The 25,254-nt window shown below is 44.1% G+C and overlaps 1 protein-coding gene across 1 annotated transcript in view; it reads right to left on the reverse strand.

Annotated features, from left to right (window-relative positions):
• Positions 1-1,062: 1,062 nt before the first annotated feature.
• The window catches only part of LOC141264692 (histamine H3 receptor-like), a 33,673-nt gene continuing 9,481 nt past the window's right edge, over positions 1,063-25,254 (reverse strand). Inside the window, exons 2-3 of the mRNA XM_073676956.1 lie at positions 11,996-12,162; positions 1,063-1,806 (exon numbers count right to left, since the gene is read on the reverse strand). Coding sequence (XP_073533057.1) covers positions 1,063-1,806; positions 11,996-12,162 — 911 coding nt within the window. The remainder of the gene's footprint in view (positions 1,807-11,995; positions 12,163-25,254) is intronic.

The raw sequence follows: 25,254 nt of genomic DNA on the forward strand, positions 1-25,254 counted from the left end.
AGTCATCAAAGCAAAAGGTGGCTACTTTGAAGAACCTAGAATATAAGACATATTTTTAGTTGTTTCACACTTTTTGTTAAGTATATAATTCCACATGTGTTAATTCATAGTTTTGATGCCTTCAGTGTGAATGTACAATTTTCAAAGTCATGAAAATACAGAAAAATCTTTAAATGAGAAGGTGTGTCCAAACTTTTGGTCTGTACTGTATATATATATATATATATATATATATATATATATATATAGCATATATAATTCTAGTGGGTTTGTACTCTATGTAATGACAGAGACCCAGGGCATAATCTATGTGGCAGAAAGCAGGATAAGAAGTGGACATACTTGGTTTATGCCACATATCTCATATAGAGGTGATTTTAAGAGAACACAATACCTCAAGCACTAATCAATAGGTCACATGGACTAATTAAACAAACAGGGACAAAAAGTGATTGTCAGAAATTGTAATGTTTTATGAAGTGTTTTTCAAAAATTAATTGAAAGACAGTGGAACAGAGGATACAATATGGCATATACAAAAACAATGCCAAGGTAGATGCATAGATGGCAAAAGTGTTAATAAATGAAGCTCGTACATATGGAATCTTTGCTTCTTTAAAAATAAAAAATAATAAAAATGAAAGAGATACGATTAACATAATTCAATACCAAAGGTACCTGTAATCAAAGGGAGAACAAACAGTAGCAAAAAGAAATAGGAGAGGGGCAGATATCAATAAGACAACTGGGTGATTGGGATTATACGTTTATCAAATGTCAAACCAAAATTAGTGTTTGATCTGTAACATGGTGAAATGTAGTAAATGTATAAATCTTTGAATTTTGTTCTAAAAGTTCTACACTTATTGAATGTCCGTCATAGATATCTTTTCTATGAAGTGTTTATAGCTGTTTAATTACAAATTTCTTTATTCGAGTGCATCACAGTCCGCCTTCTCCGAAACAGAACAGTTATGTCTTAAAGACATAATTTTTTGTTTGGTTGTTAGCTAATACCAGTGTGGACCCTAGAAGGAAGGTCTTGTACATATAGAACAAGAATTATTTGATATTTTTTGCATACTTGGAAATTACTTTGATAAAAGCCCTCCTAAAACTTGAGTGGCACAATGGGTAAAGAATGGGATTAATTGAGGAGTTAATCCACAACAACCAAAATGTAATTTCATACCAATATGATGCAATACAGTAATCATGGCAGGCAGCCCGAATGGCCATAAGAAATGAGTAAGGAGCCCAACAAATACAAAACACACAAACAAGAATAAACAAAGATTTGGCAACTTTTTGGTCATGGGATAATTTAATAATGTGAATATTACTCTGTTGTGTCCTGACACTTTGTAATCTATTAGGTTTTGACTTTTTGGAAGAGATATTAGAGAATGTCATTTTAATTTTCGGTAATCCTAAACCATTTTGACCTCGGTGGATGAATCGCCCTGATACCGGTATCTGCAAGATTTCTTCTTCACTTGAGCAAACTGTGAAAACTGAAGATTCCCTTTTCTTTTTGCTTCTTATTTTAATATTCCAATAGATGCTCAGGTTAAAAAATGAAATACTTAAGAGAGGAAGAAAAAAGTCAAAAGTGGAAGCTCCCAGTAGAAAGTGCCAGCTGTTGTAGTATGAAGGGAGACAGAGGTCCTCGGCAAAGGAGTTGTCATTATCAAAATAGTCCCAGAGAAGAATAGCTGGGCTGTATAAGAGAGATGACAGTATCCAGACTGCAGCCATCTTAAGTACTGTCTTGTAATGTTGTTGCCGCTGAGTGTGATATACAACCTAAACAATAGAAGACAAGAAAATGTACACATACATTAGAAGTATTATGTGTCTTCTAAAATGTGGCAGGGTTGCCAAACAATTATTACATTTTTTCTGGACAACTGACCCAAAATTCATGGACAGATAACATTTACGGAATTTTCCCACACCCCTTAAGACCACGCCCACTGGAAAAGACCACACCCAGAATAATGACTAGACCCCCCTAAGACATACAGAATAAGATGAAAATACTGAGAATTACACCTAGTATACAGGAGAAGTGGTTAAAGTGCACTTTATATATACCCCAATAAAGTCCCTTCAGTTCAGGGGGTGATAAGTGTCTTCAGGGGGACAGGGGCAGATTGATGTGTTAGCTGTTGTGACCATCACTCAGTCAGAAGTAAGAAGAACTGCTGGAATCCAGCAGCTGGATGCACTGTCTGCTCGGAGGGTCTTCCGAGCAGCTATCAGAGGTAGTGAGTAGGAAGGAGACAGGATTAGCTGAGAACATGAGTCATAATTAGTAAGAATTACTTACACACACAGAACTCTCGTCCTTCCTCAACGCTGTCACTTCGAAAGCTCAAACCCTGAGCTCAGAATGAACATGGCATGTTTAGGAATCCCCTCTCTGCAGTGATTCATGGAAAATAGAGGCTCCTTCCTTCTGTAGTCAACTTCTGTTTGTACTGCACATGTCAGCATTTTTTAACGCATACACAGTACAAACTGCAAGAAAATTTTAGAAAATCACGAATGGAGCGTTTTTTCTGCTGGACACTACAGACGGCAGAGAAAGGCACTTGTTTTTTACAGACTGTCGGTAAATCTATGGACGATTGGCAACCCAGACAGGTGTAAATATGCAGCCTCTCAATAAACAAACAAGTAAAGGAAAGAATGAGATTTTAGAGTGGTCTATTACAGAAAGCAAATGCCAGCAACACTTACAAGAATGGATCTGTATTCCCTATCTGTCCCAATATGACGACTCTATACTATTACTACCTGGTATTTAACAGGTTAATCACAATACACACACACACACACACTATATAAACATAACTATGCAAAATTTTTAGGAAGGTGTGGAAAAATTATGTAATGTTAGAATGCTTCAACAAATAGAGATGGGAATAGTTTATTATAATCAATTCACAAAATACAAAGTAAATCAAATCAATAGTTGTTGAATAGTTGTCAATTCTTCTACGTACACTTGCACACAGTTTTAGAAGGAACTCAGCAGGGAGGTTGATCCAAACATCTTGCAGAACTAACCACAGATCTTCTGGGGATGTCACTTGTGCAAATTGTTCTGTCCTTTCATGTATTCCCGACAGACTTGATGATGTTGAGATCAGGACTCTGAGGGGGCCATATCACCATTACAGAGTGATTCCATAATTTTTTCCTCAGAATTGAGTGATTCCACATCACTCAATTTTTTCGCTCTGCTTGGTCTGAAAAAAATTACCCTTACTGAGTACCACATTTTTAATCTTGATTTCTTTTAGTGTTTCTTAAAGCCCTAAAGTTGCCATTTGAAATGACTTTAGTTTTGTGCCATGTCTGTGATCTGCTTTTTTTCAACAACATTAAACAACTGAATGAACATCCTCCGAGCCCGGTGATTCCATAATTTTTGCCAGGGGTTGTATGTATATATATATATATATATATATATATATATATATATATATATATACAGTAAAGACCAAAAGTTTGGACACACCTTCTCAATTAAAGACTTTTCTGTATTTTCATGACTTTGAAAATTGTACATTCACACTGAAGGCATCAAAACTATGAATTAACACATGTGGAATTATATACTTAACAAAAAGTGTGAAACAACTAAAAATATGTCTTATATTCTAGGTTCTTCAAAGTAGCCACCTTTTGCTTTGATGACTGCTTTGCACACTCTTGGCATTCTCTTGATGAGCTTCAAGAGGTAGTCACTGGAAATCGTTTTCACTTCACAGGTGTGCCCTGTCAGGTTTAGTAAGTGGGATTTCTTGCCTTATAAATGGGGTTGGGACCATCAGTTGTGTTGTGCAGAAGTCAGGTGGATACACAGCTGATAGTCCTACTGAATAGACTGTTAGAATTTGTATTATGGCAAGAAAAAAGCAGCTAAGTAAAGAAAAACGAGTGGCCATCATTACTTTAAGAAATGAAGGTCAGTCTGTCCGAAAAATTGGGCTAACTTTGAATGTGTCCCCAAGTGCAGTTGCAAAAACCATCAAGCGCTACAAAGAAACTGGCTCACATGAGGACCGCCCCAGGAAAGGAAGACCAAGAATCACCTCTGCTTCTGAGGATAAGTTTATCCGAGTCACCAGCCTCAGAAATCGCAGGTTAACAGCAGCTCAGATTAGAGACCAGGTCAATGCCACACAGAGTTCTTGCAGCAGACACATCTCTTCAACAGCTGTTAAGAGGAGACTTTGTGCAGCAGGCCTTCATGGTAAAATAGCTGCTAGGAAACCACTGCTAAGGACGGGCAACAAGCACAAGAGACTTGTTTGGGCTAAAGAACACAAGGAATGGACATTAGACCAGTGGAAATCTGTGCTTTGGTCTGATGAGTCCAAATTTGAGATCTTTGGTTCCAACCACCGTGTCTTTGTGCGACGCAGAATAGGTGAACGGATGGACTCTACATGCCTGGTTCCCACTGTGAAGCATGGAGAAGGGGGTGTGATGGTGTGGGGGTGCTTTGCTGGTGACTCTGTTGGGGATTTATTCAAAATTGAAGGCATACTGAACCAGCATGGCTACCACAGCATCATGCAGCGGCATGCTATTCCATCCGGTTTGCATTTAGTTGGACCATCATTTATTTTTCTACAGGACAATGACCCCAAACACACCCCCAGGCTGTGTAAGGGCTATTTAGCCAAGAAGGAGAGTGATGTGGTGCTACCCCAGATGACCTGGCCTCCATAGTCACCAGACCTGAACCCAATCGAGATGGTTTGGGGTGAGCTGGACCGCAGAGTGAAGGCAAAAGGGCCAACAAGTGCTAAGCATCTCTGGGAACTCCTTCAAGATTGTTGGAAGACCATTTCAAGTGACTACCTCTTGAAGCTCATCAAGAGAATGCCAAGAGTGTGCAAAGCAGTCATCAAAGCAAAAGGTGGTGACTTTGAAGAACCTAGAATATAAGACATATTTTCAGTTGTTTCACACTTTTTTGTTAAGTATATAATTTCACATGTGTTAATTCATAGTTTTGATGCCTTCAGTGTGAATGTACAATTTTCAAAGTCATGAAAATACAGAAAAATCTTTAAATGAGAAGGTGTGTCCAAACTTTTGGTCTGTACTGTATATATATATATATATATATATATATATATATATATATACAGTGCCTACAAGTAATATTCAACCCCCTGCAGATTTAGCTGGTTGACACATGCGGAATTAACTTGGCATTGTGACATTTGTACTGTAGATCAGCCTGGAAGTGGGAAATGCACTGCAGCAAATTTTTTTTTTTTTTTTTTTAAACTTTAAAAGTTAATTCAGAGTGTCATTTATTATTCAACCCCTCAAACCACAAGAATTCTGTTTGGTCCCCCTAAAGTACTAAGAAGTAGTTCAGGCACCAAGAATAATGAGCTTCACATGTGTGGATTAAAGATCTCTTTTGCCAGCCTTTTCTGACTATTTAAGACCCTCCCCAAACTTGTGAACAGCACTCAGACATGGTCAACATGGGAAAGACAAAGGAGCATTCCAAGGCCATCAGAGACAAGATTGTGGAGGGTCACAAGGCTGGCAAGGGGTACAAAACCCTTTCCAAGGAGTTGGGCCTACCTGTCTCCACTGTTGGGAGCATCATCCGTAAGTGGAAGGCTTATGGAACTACTGTTAGCCTTCCACGGCCAGGACAGCCTTTGAAAGTGTCCTCCCGTGCCGAGGCCAGGCTTGTCCGAAGAGTCAAGGCTAACCTAAGGATAACAAGGAAGGAGCTCCGGGAAGATCTCATGGCAGTGGGGACATTGGTTTCAGTCAATACCATAAGTAACATACTCCACCGCAATGGTCTCCGTTCCAGACGAGCCCGTAAGGTACCTTTACTTTCAAAGCGTCATGTCAAGGCTCGTCTACAGTTTGCTCATGATCACTTGGAGGACTCTGAGACAGACTGGTTCAAGGTTCTATGGTCTGATGAGACCAAGATCGAGATCTTTGGTGCCAACCACACACGTGACGTTTGGAGACTGGATGGCACTGCATACGACCCCAAGAATACCATCCAGACAGTCAAGCATGGTGGTGGCAGCATCATGCTGTGGGGCTGTTTGTCTGCCAAGGGGCCTGGCCATCTGGTCCGCATCCATGGGAAGATGGATAGCACGGCCTACCTGGAGATTTTGGCCAAAACCTCCGCGCCTCCATCAAGGATCTTAAGATGGGTCGTAATTTCATCTTCCAACAAGACAACGACCCAAAGCACACAGCCAAGAAAACCAAGGCCTGGTTCAATAGGGAAAAAGTCAAGGTGTTGGAGTGGCTTAGTCAGTCTCCTGACCTTAACCCAATTGAAAACTTGTGGAAGGAGCTCAAGAATAAAGTCCACATGAGACACCCAAAGAACCTAGATAACTTTGAGAAGATCTGCATGGAGGAGTGGGACAAGATAACTCCACAGACCTGTGCCGGCCTGATCAGGTCTTATAAAAGACGATTATTAGCTGTAATTGCAAACAAGGGTTATTCCACAAAATATTAAACATAGGGGTTGTATAATAATTGACTCACACTTTTATGTTTAAAATTTAATAAAATTCAAATGAGCAACATAACTTTTTGGTTTGTAAGATTTATGCTTCTGTTCATAAAACCTACTCTCGTTTGCAGTTTGAGGGCTCTAACTTATTTGCATCTTATCAAACCAGCTAAATCTGCAGGGGGTTGAATACTACTTGTAGGCACTGTATATATATATATATATATAACATGACATGTATGACATTTGGTATTTAAGGGACTTTGGTTAATAACTTTTATGGTCATAATAATTGTACCATACCATCTATACCTCTTGTGGGGGGATAAAATATTTATAAAATGGTGAAAAAAGATGATGTTAAACTTTATATCAGGGAATACACTTTACAATTTTACAGTGCACATATTGTTTGTGTTATATCAACTATTAACATGATGTAGTTATTGTTATGTTCTGCTACCAGAGCTAAGGAAAGAGAGGAGATCTGTCCCTACGATAGAACTCAGCTTAATCCCTACGATGTAACAGGGAACCTGATCCTGCGATCAGACCTGCTAAAGTCCTAAGCTAGTCTGTACGGAGACCTATAGATGTGGGGAAGGAATCCCTACAAGTACTAAGGACTGGGAGGAATATGGGACACCTCCTAACAGAAATAGTAGCAGACAGACGAACAAACAAAATATATAGAACATAGAGGTCAGTAGACCAAGCAAACTAACAGAGCAAGACACAGAGCACAGGTTAGCTAGAAAGTAGATATACAATGAAGTCCAGCAAAGCCAGAAGGGCGGAGCAGGATTAAATAGGCCAACAAGGTCATGTGACCAGCAAAGGAAAAAAAACCTAAGAGCAAGGTTCTAACAGTACCCCCCCTTCTAAGAGGATCCTCCGGATCCCCTAGGACCAGGCTTATCAGGAAATCTCCTGTGAAACGCTCTGATAAGTCTGGACGCGGAAACATCATCCGACCTCACCCAAGAGTTATCCTCGGGACCGAAACCTTTCCAGGCCACAAGATACTGCAAACTACCTCTATACCGTCTAGAGTTAAGGATGCGAGAAATTTCATATTCCCCGTCCTCCACCACCGAAGGAACAGAGGCAGAGGCGTCACAATCCGATACAACAGCTTTTTTCAACAGAGAGACATGAAATACCGGATTAATTCTCCAGGAGGTAGGAACCTCCAACCTAACAGCAGATTGGTTGACAACCTGAAGCACCTTAAAGGGCCCTACAAACTTGGGACCCAATTTCTTTGAAGGAATCCTCAACCGCAGATTCCTTGAGGACAACCAAACCATGTCACCAACAGCGAACAAAACCTCCTGTCGTTTCCTATCAAAGTAGTCTTTAGATTTTCTGTTGGCCTCCTGAAGATTACCACGCACATCCGTCCAAACTCTCTCCAAATCACCGGAAAAATTCTCCTCCTCAGGCACGGCAGATCCCAACTTGGAGAACGACCCAAACGACGGATGTCTCCCAGAACAACAAAAAAAAGGCGAACAACCAGCAGAAGAAGATGTATGATTGTTCAGAGCAAATTCAGCAAGTGGCAGAAACTCAGACCACCCCTCTTGATTGTCTGCCACAAAACAACGCAAGAACTGCTCAACATCCTGGTTTTTCCTTTCTGTCTGGCCATTAGATTCAGGATGATATCCGGACGAGAACGACAAATGAACTCCCAACCTATCACAAAAGGCACGCCAAAAACGAGCCACGAACTGAGGACCCCTATCAGAAACAATGTCAGTAGGAACGCCATGAAGTCTGACAATTTCCTTGACAAAGGCCTTAGCGAGAGTTTTAGCGCAGGGCAGTTTGACGAAAGGAACCAAGTGACACATCTTGCTAAAACGGTCCACGACCACCCAGATGACAGTAAAACCCTCAGAGGGGGGAAGGTCAGTTATAAAGTCCATAGCCAAATGTGTCCAAGGAGCACTGGGAACCTCCAAAGGACAAAGCAACCCCGCAGCAGGAGTATGTGAGGACTTAGATCTAGCACATATAGTACATTGACGCACCCACTTAATGACTTCCTTCTGCCATCCAGGCCACCAAAAACTGCGACCCACCAGTCTCTTGGTCTCAGAGATTCCGGGATGACCTGCCAACCGAGATTCGTGACACTCAACAAACAAATCTCTCCTAAAGGTCCCAGGCACAAACAACCTCCCATGAGGAGTGTTAGAAGGGGCATTCTCCTGTGCTTTAAGAATCTCATTTTCCAAAACGGAGTCCAAAGCAGCTATCACAACACCTTCTTGTAAAATGTTCTCCTCTTTCTCAGCACCGACTATGGGAGAAAAACTGCGAGACAAGGCATCAGCCTTAACATTCTTAGTACCAGGGATGTAAGTAACGGAGAAATTAAACCGCGAGAAAAACAGTGCCCACCTAGCCTGACGGGCATTCAGGCGCTTGGCAGCATCAAGATATATCAGATTTTTATGATCCGTAAGAACCTGAACGGGAAATTCCGCACCTTCCAAGAAGTGGCGCCAGTGTTCAAATGCGAGTTTAATAGCCAATAATTCCCGATTACCAATATCGTAATTCAGTTCAGTCTCCGAAAAATTTTTTGAAAAAAAGGCACAGGGATGTAATCCATCCCCGTTATCCTGAGACAATACTGCGCCAACCCCCACAGAGGAAGCATCAACCTCAACCAAAAACGGCCTAGTAACATCAGGCTGCATAAGGATGGGAGCAGAGGTGAACCTCTCCTTGAGATACACAAAAGCTTCAATGGCCTCAGAAGACCACTGAACCGCATCAGCACCTTTCCTGGTGAGATCAGTCAGAGGTTTGACAATACTAGAAAAAATTTTTATGAATTTTCTATAGTAATTGGCGAAACCCAAAAACCTCTGTATCGATTTCAAACCAATAGGCCTAGGCCATTCCTGCACAGCCTGAACCTTAACTGGATCCATCTCAAAACCTTTGCTGGAGATAATGTAGCCCAAAAAACTAATTCTCTGTACAGCGAACTCACATTTCTCCAGCTTAGCAAAAAGCGAATTGTCCATTAATAACTGCAATACCTCACGCACGCTCCGCCAATGAGACTCCAGATCCGGCGAATAAATCAAAATGTCATCCAAATACACAACCACATTTTTACCGATCAAAGGTCTAAGGATGTCATTAATCAGATTCTGAAAAAAATGCAGGAGCATTAGTAAGACCAAAAGGCATAACCAGATTCTCAAAATGACCCACAGGAGTGTTAAAAGCAGTCTTCCATTCGTCACCCTCCTTCATGCGCAACAGATTGTATGCCCCCTTAAGGTCAATTTTAGAGAACCACTTGGCCCCCATTAACTGGTTAAACAGATCAGGAATCAATGGCAGTGGGTAAGGATTGCGTACAGTAATTTTGTTAATCTCACGAAAATCCAGACAAGGACGTAAACCGCCGTCCTTTTTTTTTACAAAAAAAAATCCAACCGCCACAGGAGACTTAGAGGGCCTAATGTGACCGGCGGCCAAAATTGTCTGTATGTATTCCTCCAAAGCCTTCCTCTCAGGAATAGTAAGGTTAAATAAACGACTTTTAGGAAGAGTCGCTCCAGGGACAAATTCAATAGAACAATCATAGTCTCTATGGGGAGGCAAAACCTGTGATTCCTTCTCAGAAAAAACTCTCCAAAAATCCTGAATAGGAACAGGCAATTCTCCCCTATCCAAAGCTGCAATACGCCCGTTACAACACTTGTCATAACATTTATGGCTCCAGGATTTAATTTCACTGGTAGACCAATCCAGTACAGGATTGTGAAATTTTAACCAGGGCAATCCCAATATTACTGGAGAAGGCAAGTTATTCAACACTACCAAATCCAATTTCTCATGGTGAACACCATTAATAGTGAGAGGAAATTCACAGACCTTGAGAGTAATATTCTTCAAAGGGGAACCATCCACAGAAACCACAGCAATGGGGGATGATAAAGGTTCAGGTTTTAAATTGAGTCTTTCCACGAATCCCCCATCAATAACATTCAGAGTAGACCCACAATCGACAAACACCCGAAATTCCATTAATTTTTCCTGAGCAATCGTGGAAGCAGCTAAAAATACACCCTTGGAATTTAAACAGGCAATACGGGCATGACTGACCATTTTTTTTTCTTTCTTCATACGAAGCTCACAGCCTTTAATCAAATGACCAGATTTTCCGCAATAGAAACACAAGCCTTCAAAAAATCGACGGTCTTTTTCTTGAGAGCGAGGTGCCACCGATCCAATCTCCATTGGTTCACCACTGTTAGTACACACATTCTCATAACCAGAAACTGACATAGCAGAGGATTTGCTCTCATTAACCCTTGCACGCAGTCTTCTATCCACCTGTATAGCTAATTGCATAGCCTGTTGCAAATCTTCAGGTGTAGGATAAGCAATTAGCAGGTCTTTAACCCTTTCACTGAGCCCAGCAAGAAATAGACTTTTCAGAGCAGAATCGTTCCACCCTGTTTGAGTAGACCAACGACGGAAATGAGTACAATATTTTTCCACATTACCTGATCCCTGTTTTAAACGTCTCAACTCAGTCTCAGCTGATGCGACACGGTCAGGATCATCATATAATAGTCCCAAAGCAGAAAAAAAACTATCCACTGATCTGAAGCATGTATCACTAGGTTGCAAAGAAAAGGCCCACTCCTGAGGCTCTTTGCGCAAAAGTGACATTATGAACCCTACGCGCTGGGATTCATCCCCAGAGGACTTAGGTCTCAAACGAAAATACAATAAGCAAGCATTTTTGAATGAAAAAAATTCTCGGTGTTCACCAAAAAATAAATCCGGCAAACATACCTTAGGCTCCAAGAAATGTGCTCCAGGACAGTTACTCACGTGCTGACGGAGCTCGGCCACCTCCAGAGAGAGTCCCTGCAGGCGATGAACCAAATCCTGAACCGACACCATGATGGAACAGAAAAATCTTTCCTTAGAGAATTTGCTGGCTGGACTTACTGTTATGTTCTGCTACCAGAGCTAAGGAAAGAGAGGAGATCTGTCCCTACGATAGAACTCAGCTTAATCCCTACGATGTAACAGGGAACCTGATCCTGCGATCAGACCTGCTAAAGTCCTAAGCTAGTCTGTACGGAGACCTATAGATGTGGGGAAGGAATCCCTACAAGTACTAAGGACTGGGAGGAATATGGGACACCTCCTAACAGAAATAGTAGCAGACAGACGAACAAACAAAATATATAGAACATAGAGTTCAGTAGACCAAGCAAACTAACAGAGCAAGACACAGAGCACAGGCTAGCTAGAAAGCAGATATACAATGAAGTCCAGCAAAGCCAGAAGGGCGGAGCAGGATTAAATAGGCCAACAAGGTCATGTGACCAGCAAAGGAAAAAAAACCTAAGAGCAAGGTTCTAACAGTTATACTACAATAAAGAATAGGAGAATACTTACAGCCATAGTGACAGCCAAAAATCGATCATAACTAATAAGAACAACATTAAAGGCTGAAGCTGTGCACATCATATAGTCGGCGACCAGCCATAGCTTGCAGAGGAATTTTCCTAGCTTCCACTTGCCATTGAACATATAAGGTACATACAATGGAATGCAAAATGCTCCTGTGAAAAGACTTACATATTAATACTTACTAATGCTGGTGAAAGGAAAAGGTTCTGCTATTATCTTATCAGAACCATAAGACAGAGATATTGTTATGTTCTGCTACCAGAGCTAAGGAAAGAGAGGAGATCTGTCCCTACGATAGAACTCAGCTGAATCCCTACGATGTAACAGGGGACCTGATCCTGCGATCAGACCTGCTAAAGTCCTAAGCTAGTCTGTACGGAGACCTATAGATGTGGGGAAGGAATCCCTACAAGTACTAAGGACTGGGAGGAAAATGGGACACCTCCTAACAGAAATAGTAGCAGACAGACAAAAAAACAAAATATATAGAACACAGAGGTCCGTAGACCAAGCAAACTAACAGAGTAAGATACAGAGCACAGGCTAGCTAGAAAGTAGTTATACAATGAAGTCCAGCAAAGCCAGAAAGGCGGAGCAGGATTAAATAGGCCAACAAGGTCATGTGACCAGCAAAGGAAAAAACCTAAGAGCAAGGTTCTAACAGATATACTCTGAGGGAAGGCATCCAGGTATAGCTGTCACAGGTGTGTCAGAGGTGACAGACAGTCGCCCTGCAGTTGGTTGCAGGAGATCTCTACGTTTGGCATTACAGACATCTTCTTAGAGGCTAGCTGTCTCTAGGACCCAGCGCTACCTCCCTCTGGCTAATTAGCTCCCTGGCTTGGGTGCATAAATACCTGGTGTGTCTGAGAGGGAGTTGCCAGCAATGTTCTTTACTACTTGTGAGGCTTTAGCAAGAGCAGTTCCTAATCCTCTCTGAAGCTTGAGGCCGTGTGTGCATTTGGCTGGAGTCGTCTAAAGCTAAGCAATCCCCCATGTTTCTCTACCCTTGTTGTCTATAGAGTTTAGAGGAGATCGACTAGTGCTCATCTCCTCTCTCCGCGTGCGGCGATTGGTGAAGAGCCAATATAGGGACGGTAGTTGAGACAGGGTGACACTAGACAAGACTAGGAGGTCTCCTCTCCCCCCTTCCCTCTTCCCTCTGTGATGCACTAAATCTTTCCCACACCCTGCGTGACAATACCACTCTATAGCCATACAGTGTACTTGAGCACAATATAAAAAAATACATCACATGATATACATGTTTTTGCAGTGGGCTACTGTGTTGGAAAACAGAAGACCCAGAGACAGCTATGTACCCTTTTGAACCATTTTCAAAGTTCTTTAGCGTCCGCTGACCTTCAGGGGCTTTGACAATATTCATTGCTATTCCTGGCACTTGTCTGGAGCTCCCATGGAATCCCATAATCAGTTGTAGAGTCTCAGACTCTTCCTGCAGACATCCGCAAGCACATTGCATAATGGGAATGAGGAATCTATATAACTTGACTAAGCCCTGATATCTGGATTTTCAATACTACACTATTGCATTATGCACTCGGTGTCACAAAACCACTATCCCACCCAATGTACTGACATTTGTAAATGGTAAGGTAAAGTTTCTACTGACCAACATAGAACAACATTTAAAAAAAAAAATCACAGAAAAAAAGATGCAGCCTTACCAACACCATGTCAGATTACCAATGAACCAGTAGGATGCAGCAGACCCCCATGATGAAGAACAGGTGCACAATACTGATGTTACAGCCACTCCCTAACCTACAAAATTCATGGAGTGGGTGGCTGTGTACATGCACACAGATGGTGCTTGCATAGGAAGCCAGTCACACAGATACTTTAAGATCAGGTGGGCTGGCCAGCACTATATGAGTGCACCCCACAAGGACAAATGCCCCAAATCACCCAACCAGCACTAAAGGGCCTGCTGCATCCTGCATAAAAAAGGAAAAAAGTGCAATAAAAATGTATAAGATAAATACATTAAATGAGGTATTGGTCGATATTTTGGCCAAAATAGGTAAGCTCGCAACTCGCGTAAAGGGTCCTCATGTTTGCGAGTCCTAACACTAAAATTAAATCTTGCTAACATAGAACAACATTTAAAAAAAAATGTTGAAATGTTGTTCTGTTAGCCATTTTTAACCCCTTTACCCCCAAAGGTGGTTTGCACGGTAATGACCAGGCCAATTTTTACAATTCTGAACACTGTCACTTTATGAGGTAATTACTCTGGAACGCTTCAACGGATCCCCCTGATTCTGAGATTGTTTTTTGTGACATATTGTACTTCATGATTGTGGTAAAATTTCTTCGATATCACTTGCGTTTATTTGTGAAAAAAACAGAAATTTGGTGAAAATTTTGAAAATTTCACAATTTTCAAACTTTGAATTTTCATGCCCTTAAATCAGAGAGCTATGTCACACAAAATAGTTAATAAATAACATTTCCCACATGTCTACTTTACATCAGCACAATTTTGGAACCAAATTTTTTTTCGTTAGGGAGCTATAAGGGTTAAAAGTTGACCAGCGATTTCTCATTTTTACAACAAAATTTACAAAACCATTTTTTTTAGGGACCACATCACATTTGAAGTGACTTTGAGGGGCCTTTATGACAGAAAATACCCAAAAGTGACACCATTCTAAAAACTGCACCCCAAAGGTACTCAAAATCACATTCAAGAAGTTTATTAACCCTCCGTGAAAGGAAAAAATGAACATTTAACTTTTTTTCACAAAAATTTTATTTTAGACCTCAATTTTTTATTTTCACAAGGGTACCAGGAGAAATTGGACCCCAAAAGTTGTTGCGCAATTTGTCCTGAGAACACTGATACTCTCTGGAATTCACAGCGGACCCCATGTCGCGTTTAGAGAGCCACTGATGTGCCTAAACAGTGGAAACCTCCCACAAGTGACCCCATTTTGGAAACTAGACCCCTTAAGTAACCCCCAAGTATTTTGCAAAAGTTTATGACGTAGAGCCGTGAAAAAAAAATCATTTTTTTCCACAAAAAAAATCTTTTAGCCGCAATATTTTTATTTTCACAAGGGTACTAAGAGAAATTGGACCCAAAAGTTGTTGTGCATTTCTCCTGAGTACGCTGATACCTCATATGTGGGAGAAAGCCATTGTTTGGGCGCACGGCAGGGCTCGGAAGGGAAGGAGTGCCATTTGACGTTTTCAATGCCAAACTCTCTGGAATTCACAGCATACCCCATGTCGCGTTTAGAGAGCCCCTGATGTGCCTAAACAGTGGAAACCCCCCACAAGTGACACCATTTTGGAAACTAGACCCCTTAAGGAACTTATTTAGATGTGTGGCGAATACTTTGAACCCCCAAGTGTTTTGCAAAAGTTTATGACGTTGAGCCGTGAAAAAAAAAAATTTTTTTTACACAAAAACAATCTTTTAGCTGCAATATTTTTATTTTCACAAGGGTACTAGGAGAAATTGGACCCAAAAGTTGTTGTGCATTTCTCCTGAGTAAGCTGATACCTCATATGTGGGGGAAAGTCAATGTTTGGGCGCACGGCAGGGCTCGGAAGGGAAGGAGCGCCATTGGACGTTTTCAATGCCAAACTCGCTGGAATTCACAGCGGACCCCATGTCGCGTTTAGAGAGCCCCTGATGTGCCTAAACAGTGGAAACCCCCCACAAGTGACCCCATTTTGGAAACTAGACCCCTCAGGGAACTTATTTAGATGTGTGGTGAGCACTTTGCAACCCCAAAAGGTTTATGACGTAGAGCCGTGAAAAAAAACAAAAACATTTTTTTTCCACAAAAACAATCTTTTAGCCGCAATATTTTTATTTTCACGGGGGTACCTGGAGAGATTGGACCCCAAAAGTTGTTGTGCAATTTCTCCTGAGTATGCTGATACCCCATATGTTGGAGAAAACTACTGTTTGGGCACATGTCAGGGCTTGGAAGGGAAGGAGTGACGCTTTTGAATGCAGACTTTGATGGAATGGTCTGCGGGCGTCATGTCACGTTCTCAGAGCCCCTGATGTGTGACCTGTGAAGTGGAACCTCGTACAGTGCTGAGGGTGCTGCCATCACCATGTATGGTGGTCAAGAGAAGGACATCCCTCCAGTTCTTGTACTTGACCACCAACAAGTGGTCGCTACATTGGGCTCTGCTCTCACCCCTTATGAGCAGCTGCCCAATTAGCGCCTTTGGGAGGCCTCTCTGATTTTTGCGGACAGTACCGCAGGCTGCGGTACTTCGCGCAGAGAGGGACTTGAAGTGAGGGACACTGGTATAAAAGTTATCCACGTACAAGTGATAACCTTTATCCAGCAGTGGGTGCACCAAGTCCCACACAATTTTCCCACTCACTCCCAGAACAGGGGGGCATTCAGGGGGTTCAATCCGGGAGTCCTTCCCTTCATAAACTCAAAACTTGTGAGTGTACCCTGAGGTACTCTCGCAAAGTTTATACAGCTTGATCCCGTACCTGGCCCTCTTACTGGACAGGTACTGCCGGAATCCAAGCGACCCCTTAAAATCAACTAGGGACTCATACACGCAGATATCCCTTGGGGCACGTACACTTCAGCAAACTTGATGTTGAAGTGTTCGATGACCGGCCGAACTTTGAAAAGACGATCAAAGTTCGGGTCATCGCGTGCAGGACACCTTGCATTATCGTTGTAATGCAAGAACTTATGGATGGCCTCAAAGCGTCTCCGGATCATGACCATTCGGAACACTGGAGTGTTATACAATACGTCAACACTCCAGTATTGCCGAACGTCTGGCTTCTTCAGGATTCCCATATGAAGGACAAGGCCCCAAAACTTCATAATTTCTTCTGCGTCTACAGGAGACCAGTTAGAAAATGATGAAGAGGGGTTTTGTTCCAAAAATTGATGAGCGTATCAATTAGTTTGGCCCACCATGAGGTTTATAAAGTCCTCAGAGAAAAAAACTTTGAAAAAGTCTATTTCTGTGAGGCCGGTGGTGTCAAACTTGATTCCTGATTTCACCACGAAATCAGGAATCAGTGGCTCATAATTTTCAGAGGGCGAGGTCCATATAGGGTCAGTAGTGGGGGGCGCTGGATCATCTTCTCTCCTGCGACGACTGCGGAGCGGTCCAGCAGCACCTGAGGAGGAAGAGGAGGACGACGAGGAGTCGGAAAAATAAACAAATGTGGGATCCTCGTCCTCGCTGTCAGTGTCGGAGGCAAGAAAAGAGTATGCCTCCTCCGCTGAATAGCGAGTTTGGGATGAGTGGGACATTTTTTTTTCTTATGTACCGTACAGACCAAAAGTTTGGACACACCTCATTTAAAGATTTTTCTGTATTTTCTTGACTATGGAAATTGTACATTCACACTGAAGGCATCAAAACTATGAATTAACACATGTGGAATTATATACTTAACAAAAAAGTATGAAACAACTGAAAATATGTCTTATATTCTCGGTTCTTCAAAGTAGCCACCTTTTGCTTTGATGACTGCTTTGCACACTCTTGGCATTCTCTTGATGAGCTTCAAGAGGTAGTCACCGGAAATGGTCTTCCAACAATCTTGAAGGAGTTCCCAGAGATGCTTAGCATTTGTTGGCCCTTTTGACTTCACTCTGCGGTCCAGCTCACCCCAAACCATCTCGATTGGGTTCAGGTCTGGTGACTGTGGAGGCCAGGTCATCTGATGTAGCACCCCATCACTCTCCTTCTTGGTCAAATAGCCCTTACACAGCCTGGAGGTGTGTTTGGGGTCATAGTCCTGTTGAAAAATAAATGATGGTCCAACTAAACGCAAACCGGATGGAATAGCATGCCGCTGCAAGATGCTGTGGTAGCCATGCTAGTTCAGTATGCCTTCAATTTTGAATAAATCCCCAACAGTGTCACCAGCAAAGCACCCCCACACCATCACACCTCCTCCTCCATGCTTCACGGTGGGAACCAGGCATGTAGAGTCCATCCGTTCACCTTTTCTGCGTCGCACAAAGACACGGTGGTTGGAACCAAACATCTCAAATTTGGACTCATCAGACCAAAGCACAGATTTCCACTGGTCTAATTTCCATTCCTTGTGTTCTTTAGCCCAAACAAGTCTCTTCTGCTTGTTGCCTGTCCTTAGCAGTGGTTTCCTAGCAGCTATTTTACCATGAAGGCCTGCTGCACAAAGTCTCCTCTTAGCAGTTGTTGTAGAGATGTGTCTGCTGCTAGAACTCTGTGTGGCATTGACCTGGTCTCTAATCTGAGCTGCTGTTAACCTGCGATTTCTGAGGCTGGTGACTCGGATAAACTTATCCTCAGATGCAGAGGTGACTCTTGGTCTTCCTTTTCTGGGGCGGTCCTCATGAGAGCCAGTTTCTTTGAAGCGCTTGATGGTTTTTGCAACTGTACTTGGGGACACTTTCAAAGTTTGCCCAATTTTTCGTACTGACTGACCTTCATTTCTTAAAGTAATGATGGCCACTCATTTTTCTTTACTTAGCTGCTTTTTTCTTGCCATAATACAAATTCTAACAGTCTATTCAGTAGTACTATCAGCTGTGTATCCACCAGACTTCTGCACAACACAACTGATGGTCCCAACCCCATTTATAAGGCAAGAAATCCCTCTTATTAAACCTGACAGGGCACACCTGTGAAGTGAAAACTATTTCCAGTGACTACCTCTTGAAGCTCATCAAGAGAATGCCAAGAGTGTGCAAAGCAGTCATCAAAGCAAAAGGTGGCTACTTTGAAGAACCTAGAATATAAGACATATTTTCAGCTGTTTCACACTTTTTTGTGAAGTATATAATTCCACATGTGTTAATTCATAGTTTTGATGCCTTCAGTGTGAATGTACAATTTTCATAGTCATGAAAACACAGAAAAATCTTTAAATGAGGTGTGTCCAAACTTTTGGTCTGTACTGTATGTGGTGTGTGTGTGTCAGTACTTTATTTAGAGTGTGTGTGTGTGTGTGTGTCAGTGTGCTTGGTGTGAACTTTTTTTTTATGAAAAAAAAAAAAGAAAAAAAGGAACTACTGTAAGTGGTGCAAACAGCGAGCACGAGTGCGGATCGGTGAACTATGTCACCAATCAAATCTTTGCAGCTGTTGAGTGTGCGCGCGGATGTGGTGCAAAGGTGGGGAGGAGTGTAAAACAGCGAGCACGAGTGCAGATCAGTGATCTGTGGTCACTAATCAGCGCTCAGCAGCTGCAGAAAGCACGGGAAAAAAAAATGGATAAAAGTCGAGCGATCAAGTAATGATCAGCGCTTGGTGGGAGAAAGGTGGATGGGAAGGGGGGAAGGAGGAGAGGGGAGAGAGGGGGATTGGGGTGGATGAGGATGGATCAAAGAATCCTACTTACTGTTGTCGTCTTTCAGATGTCGTCTGTACGATGTCGTCTGTACGATGTCGTCTGTACGATGTCCTCTGTGCGATGTCTTCTGTACGATGTCTTCTGTACGATGTCTTCAGGAGCGGCGATTGTGGTGTCACAGGCTTCTGTGGCACCGCAAGGCCCAGCACGGAGCACAATAGGACAACACGACCGCCCCTTAGAAAAGAAAAAAGGTTAGTTGAAAAAAAAGGGTAGCGAGCGTGAGTGCTGATCGGTGATTTGCATCACCGATCAACTCTCAGCGGCGGCTAGATGCATGCACGGAGGTGGTGCAAAGTGGGGGGAGGATTGACAGGGACAAAAAAAAGTCCTGAAAAGCAGCGAGCACGGACGTTCATCAGTGACGTAGTCACTGGTCAGCGCTCGGCCGCTGCAGGACGCACGTAAAAAAACAAACAAACTTGGGGGAGGTGGATTGGGGGTAAAAGGAGGGAGGGGGATTGGGGGGTAAAAGGAGGGGGGAAGGAGGAAGAGGGGGACAGGGGTGGATGAGGGGAGAACAGAGATTGACTTACCAAGCCTTCTCTGTTCTTCTTTCAGCAACAGGTTCTGGAAGAGGCTCTGGAGCAGGATCCGCAGCAGCAGGACACAGAGCTGGAGACCCAGGACCCAGGAGACCGCAGCAGGACACTGGAGCAGGAGACCCAGGACCCTGGAGACCGCAGCAGGATGCCGGAGCAGCAGCAGCGACTGGAGCAGGTGAGAGGAAGGTCTTGTAGTGTCACAGAAGATTCTGTGGCATTACAAGGCCTAGCACAGTGCAGATCAGTGTGACTGCTCTGTAGAAATCCTCACCAAGTGTGAGGATCTGCAGGGCGGTCACAGGGGGTGATAGGGTGGTGACAGGCAGGTCACAGTCTGGTCACCACCCGGTCACCTCCCCGTCAGGTACTCTAATTGGTGCGATCGCACCAATCAGAGATGGCTGGGGCCTAGGCACGCACCACAGGGGGGTCACAGGGAGGTGACAGGCAGATCACAAGCCGGTCACCGCCCTGTCACCTGTGTTCAGGTACTCTGATTGGAGCGATCGATGTCATCATTGATTGCTCCAATCAAAGCCGGCTGGGGGCTTCTCTGACATCACAGGGGGTCATGGGGCGGTGACAGGCAGGTCACAAGCCGGTCACCACCCCATGACCGCCCTGTTACCGCGCGGTCCCGCTATGATCGGTGCGATCACACCGATCATAGCAGTTTGGGTCCAGGGCTGGGGTCTCCTAGCAACAGCCTAGGATCGGTGCTCTTAGGAGCACGGATCCTAGGCTGCGCATCACTGTTTCCAATCTGATTGCCAGAAACAGTGAGAAATGCTGTGACTGGCTGTTCAGAATTGAACAGCCAATCACAGCAATCGTGGGTGCGGGGGAGGCGGCGACACCACACCCCCCCAAGATGCCGGCACCATCCCCCCCGAGATGCCGGCACCATCTACCCTAAGGTAATATGGCACTGGAAATTTAATGTGATCACTGCGACCGAAGTCGCGGTGCCGCATTAAAGATAGGGTGTACTAATACGTATCAGGCCCATAAGGCCCAGGGCGCACATACGTATTAGTACGCCCTGGGCCAGAAAGGGGTTAAAGAAGCATTCTCGACAAACTTTTGATTGCCTAAACCTGTTTAAATGTAAATTTAGTGTGGTAATATATTCACCAATCCGTCTTCCCTGGCTTCTAGCTCTGCTCTTGTCCTCTTCTGAGTTATGTGATAGCTATTCCGACTCGTCAAATCACACAGGGTTCTATGGCCTTGAATAATCAAAATTGAAGTTGCTTTTGCCAGTCTTGATGATGGGGTGTGCTGGAGTCGGAAGTGCCTGATTCATTAAGAAACACACACCTCTGAATGAATCAGGCACGTCTAAAAGGTTTGAGTCTCCGTGCGCCTCACCTTAAGCGTTCTCTCACACTAGCGTGTCAATCAGACAAGTGCAGTCCGATAAAAAAAATCTAATTGCAATCGGACCAATGTTCTTCAATGAGGCAGTGGAAATCTGCATATTTTTTCTCAGCTGTATTCGACATGAGAAAAAAAAATCACAGCATCCTGCGATTTCACTCCGTAAACGGTACACTACGAGAAAAAAATTGGATGCCATACGGACCATCTGTATGGCATCCGATTTTGATGACTCAAGGCCCATATGTGAACAGGAAGTCTCCTTTACAATGCAAGCCTATGAAATGTCAGAACGATGCACTATAGGCTTACATTGTAAAAGCAACTTCCGGCTCATACATAGCGCACAGTGTGATCCGGCAAGTTAGAATAGCCATCACATGACCCAGAATAGGACAGAAGTGGAGCTGGAAACCAGGGAAGATGGTGATCGGTGAGTATATTACCACAGTTTTTACTCACCTCAGAGAACTGAAGAGGTGCCTGACCAAAAAATACAGGCAAGATTTTCCCTGAGCAGCAACCAATTAACAATGCCCTCAGACCCTGATGGCCCAGGATCATTACGCAGCGTCCAGATTCACGTGGATGGCCACACAGCTCAGGTGGAATATGTTCTCAAGCACCCAGCAATCATACACTTAAAGACACGAAAAACACATAAAATACAATGTGCTAGATCATTGAGCACTGAAACTCACCGATCCCACAGCAGCTACAAAGGAAAGGGAATATAGAGTACTTAAAATAATGTACTCACCATGTGGTTTTTGTTTCCCCTGTCCTGTGGAGCCTCTGCCTTGGTCAGGTGAGGGCCAGTAAAATGGGGATCTCGTTGAGACCTCCAAAAGCTAGAAAATAGCAAAAGGCAATGGTACTCACCAACCAAGGTTTCAAGAAAAATGCACACCAGGACGCAGCCGGTCCCTTTTGTTAGAAGGAATTAACACAGGTGCAGAATGCTGATGAACAATCACTCTCACACACTCTCACTGGAGGAGCGACTGCCTAGCACTAAAGCTGCACACAGATGAGTCTTGCAGTAGGGTGCAATTCACACTCTCGCGGCACTGTGCCTAGCCAGCATCCTATTACACGCCCCTACTATTAGATTAGGCGGGATGCCCGGCACCCTATCCGTACATTGCAGAGGTGTGAAGCCCCAACTCACAAGGTCACCATTAATGGGCCTGGCTGCGCCCTGGCAGATAAAAAAAGTGCAAAAATATCATATGAGGTATTAGTTAATATTTTGCCCAAAATACGTAAGCTCGCAACCCATCGTCAAGGATCCTCATGGTTTTGCGAGTCCCTACTCTTACATTAAAAACAGACAGCATAGCCAGAACAATAAACAGAATTTTTTAAAAAAATTCCAAAGTCAAATTAGAAAATAGCAAAAGGCAATGGTACTCACCAGCCAAGGTTTCAAGAAAAATGCACATCAGGACACAGCCGACCCCCTTTTGTTAGAAGGAGGTAACACAGGTGCATGGATAGGGTGCCAGGCATCCCACCTAATCGAATAGTAGGGGCGTGTAATAGGATGTGTGAGAGTGTGTGAGAGCGATTGTTCATCAGCATTCTGAACCTGTGTTACCTGCTTCTAACAAAAGGGGGCCGGCTGCGTCCTGGTATGCATTTTTCTTGAAACCTTGGCTGGTGAGTACCATTGCCTTTTGCTATTTTCTAATTGGACTTTGGAATTTTTAAAAAAAATTCTGTTTATTGTTCTGGCTATGCAGTCTGTTGTTTTTTTTTTGACCTCCAAAAACTATCAGAGTACAGTCCATCATTGTATTACAGCAGTCTTTTCCTTGCACGTAGGGAATGGATGCAACTGGAGAGTGTAACGGGTCTGGGAGGCGGAACCTCAGAGCTACTATACAAGGAGGCGGTCCTTGTAAGGGAGCGGGTGGCGACCAGGGAAGACGGGCTGGAAGTCTCAGCAGGTGAACGGGACAGTCTCTGAGTGAACGGGACAGTCTCTGAGTGAACGGGCTGGAGGTCACGGCAAGTGACCGGGGCAGTCTCTAGGTATAGGGTTGGTACGACCTGTGGCGGCTGAAGATAGACGTGAGCTCCCAGGTGAGCAGGTGAGAGTCTCTGGATGAACGGGTGGTCACAGCATGTGACGGCGGAGCCTCCAGGAAGACCAGCGGACAGGCGACAGATGAGCGCTCCCAGGTGAGCGGGCAGAAGTCTCTGGACAGGCGGGTGGTCACAGCACGTGACGGCAGAGCCTCCGGGTAGGCAAACAGACAGGTAGCAGAAGAGCGCTCCCAGGTGAGCGGGCAGGAGTCACTGGACAGGCAGGTGGTCACAGCACGTGACGGCGGAGCCTCCAGGTAGGCTAGCAGGCAGATAGCAGATGTGCGCTCCCAGGTGAGCGGGCAAGCTGGTCCATAGACAGACTGACAGGAGTTGGAAGGCAGACCGTCGGACCTCAGGCAGGCAGGCAGGTAGCTGATGTGCGCTCCCAGGTGAGCGGGCAGGCTGGTCCTTAGACAGACTGACAGGATTAGTAAGGCAGACCGTCGGACCTCAGACTAGCAGGCAGGTAGCAAGTAATCAGGCAGGAATCTGGCAGGTAACTGGCAATGGGACCTGAGGGCTGAAGCACAGGTGAGACACAGGTGCAAACAACATTGCTCGGGCACCTCCATTTTGGAGGAGGTGCCTTATATACGGTAAAGTCCTCCGGCCATTGGCCGGGGACTCCTTAGGACGGCGCGCGCGGCCCCTTTAAGAGGGAGGGAGGGCGCGCGCGCGCGCCCTAAGCACAGTGGCCGGGAAGGAGCGCGCGCTGCCAGCAGAGCGGGAGAGGGACGCCGGGCACGGAGCAGAGCGGTGAGGTGAACAGCGTCCCTGCCTAGCAGAGGGCAGGGACGCCGGCACTACAGAGAGAACATCATTCACTCACAGGAGTTAAGTGTTAGTATAAGGTGTTCGCTAAATTTTATTAAGTTACACAAGCTTATATAACAAAGAAGTCAGGTAGCTAATTTTGTAATGTGCTGAGGCAAAGAAATCAACTTTGAAGTAATACTATCAACAGAAATTGACCTATTGTTTAAATCAGGTCTTTATGTTACATGCTTTTTTTCATATCATGATCTTGGTTAAAAAAACAAAACAACAAAAACTAGTAATCGTGCAATTTGCACAGATGCCACTGGTGCTTTTTTAAAATCATACTTCCTGTCCTTTCAGGAAGAGTTTTCAGCTAGGCTCCATTTTATCAGAGGCAGGAACACATCTATACACATCTGACAATAAAGGATCCACCATTCATAATATACAATGTCACAGCTGATCCTCTCACCCTCCCTTCACAATGATCTTTGCACAAACTAAGTTGACTCCTCATTAGTGTTGAGCATTCCGATACTGTAATATTGGGTATCGGCCGATATTCGCGGTATCGGAATTCCGATACTTAATTCCGATACTTTTACAATATCGGATACCGGAATCGGAAGTTCCCATAATGCCTGCGCTCTGCAGTGTCTGTGAAGGATGACAAGTTGGATGGCAGCGCGATCCAGCCTGTCATCAGAATGCCATCCCAGCGTGGGAGAATTCTCCTGATTGTTTAAAAGCCGGCGGGCGGTATAAAGCCGCCGGCTTTTAAACAATCACACAGCCCCATACTGCTTCCCCGCAGCCTCCCACCCCGATCCTCCGCTCCCCTCGCCACCTCCCATCCCGATCGTAAGTTAGGACCGGGCGGGGAGCGCAGCTTCAAGGAGCGGGGAGTGAAGGTCCCGGGCGGGGAAGCCGGCAGTGAAAAGACTTCACCGCCGGCTTTCCCGTTCTGTGCTGCGCTTTCCCGCCGGTTATTTCAAATGAACAGCTGAGGTATCAGCTGATGCCGATCAGCTGTTCATTTGAAGTCGCCGCGGTGCCCTCAGAGGGTTCATGTGAGTTCATGCTTGACTGCAT

Source organism: Phyllobates terribilis, unplaced genomic scaffold, assembly GCF_046119375.1.
Source record: "Phyllobates terribilis strain yellow unplaced genomic scaffold, ASM4611937v1 Scaffold_4__5_contigs__length_816908805, whole genome shotgun sequence".
NCBI classification, from domain to species: Eukaryota; Metazoa; Chordata; class Amphibia; order Anura; family Dendrobatidae; genus Phyllobates; species Phyllobates terribilis.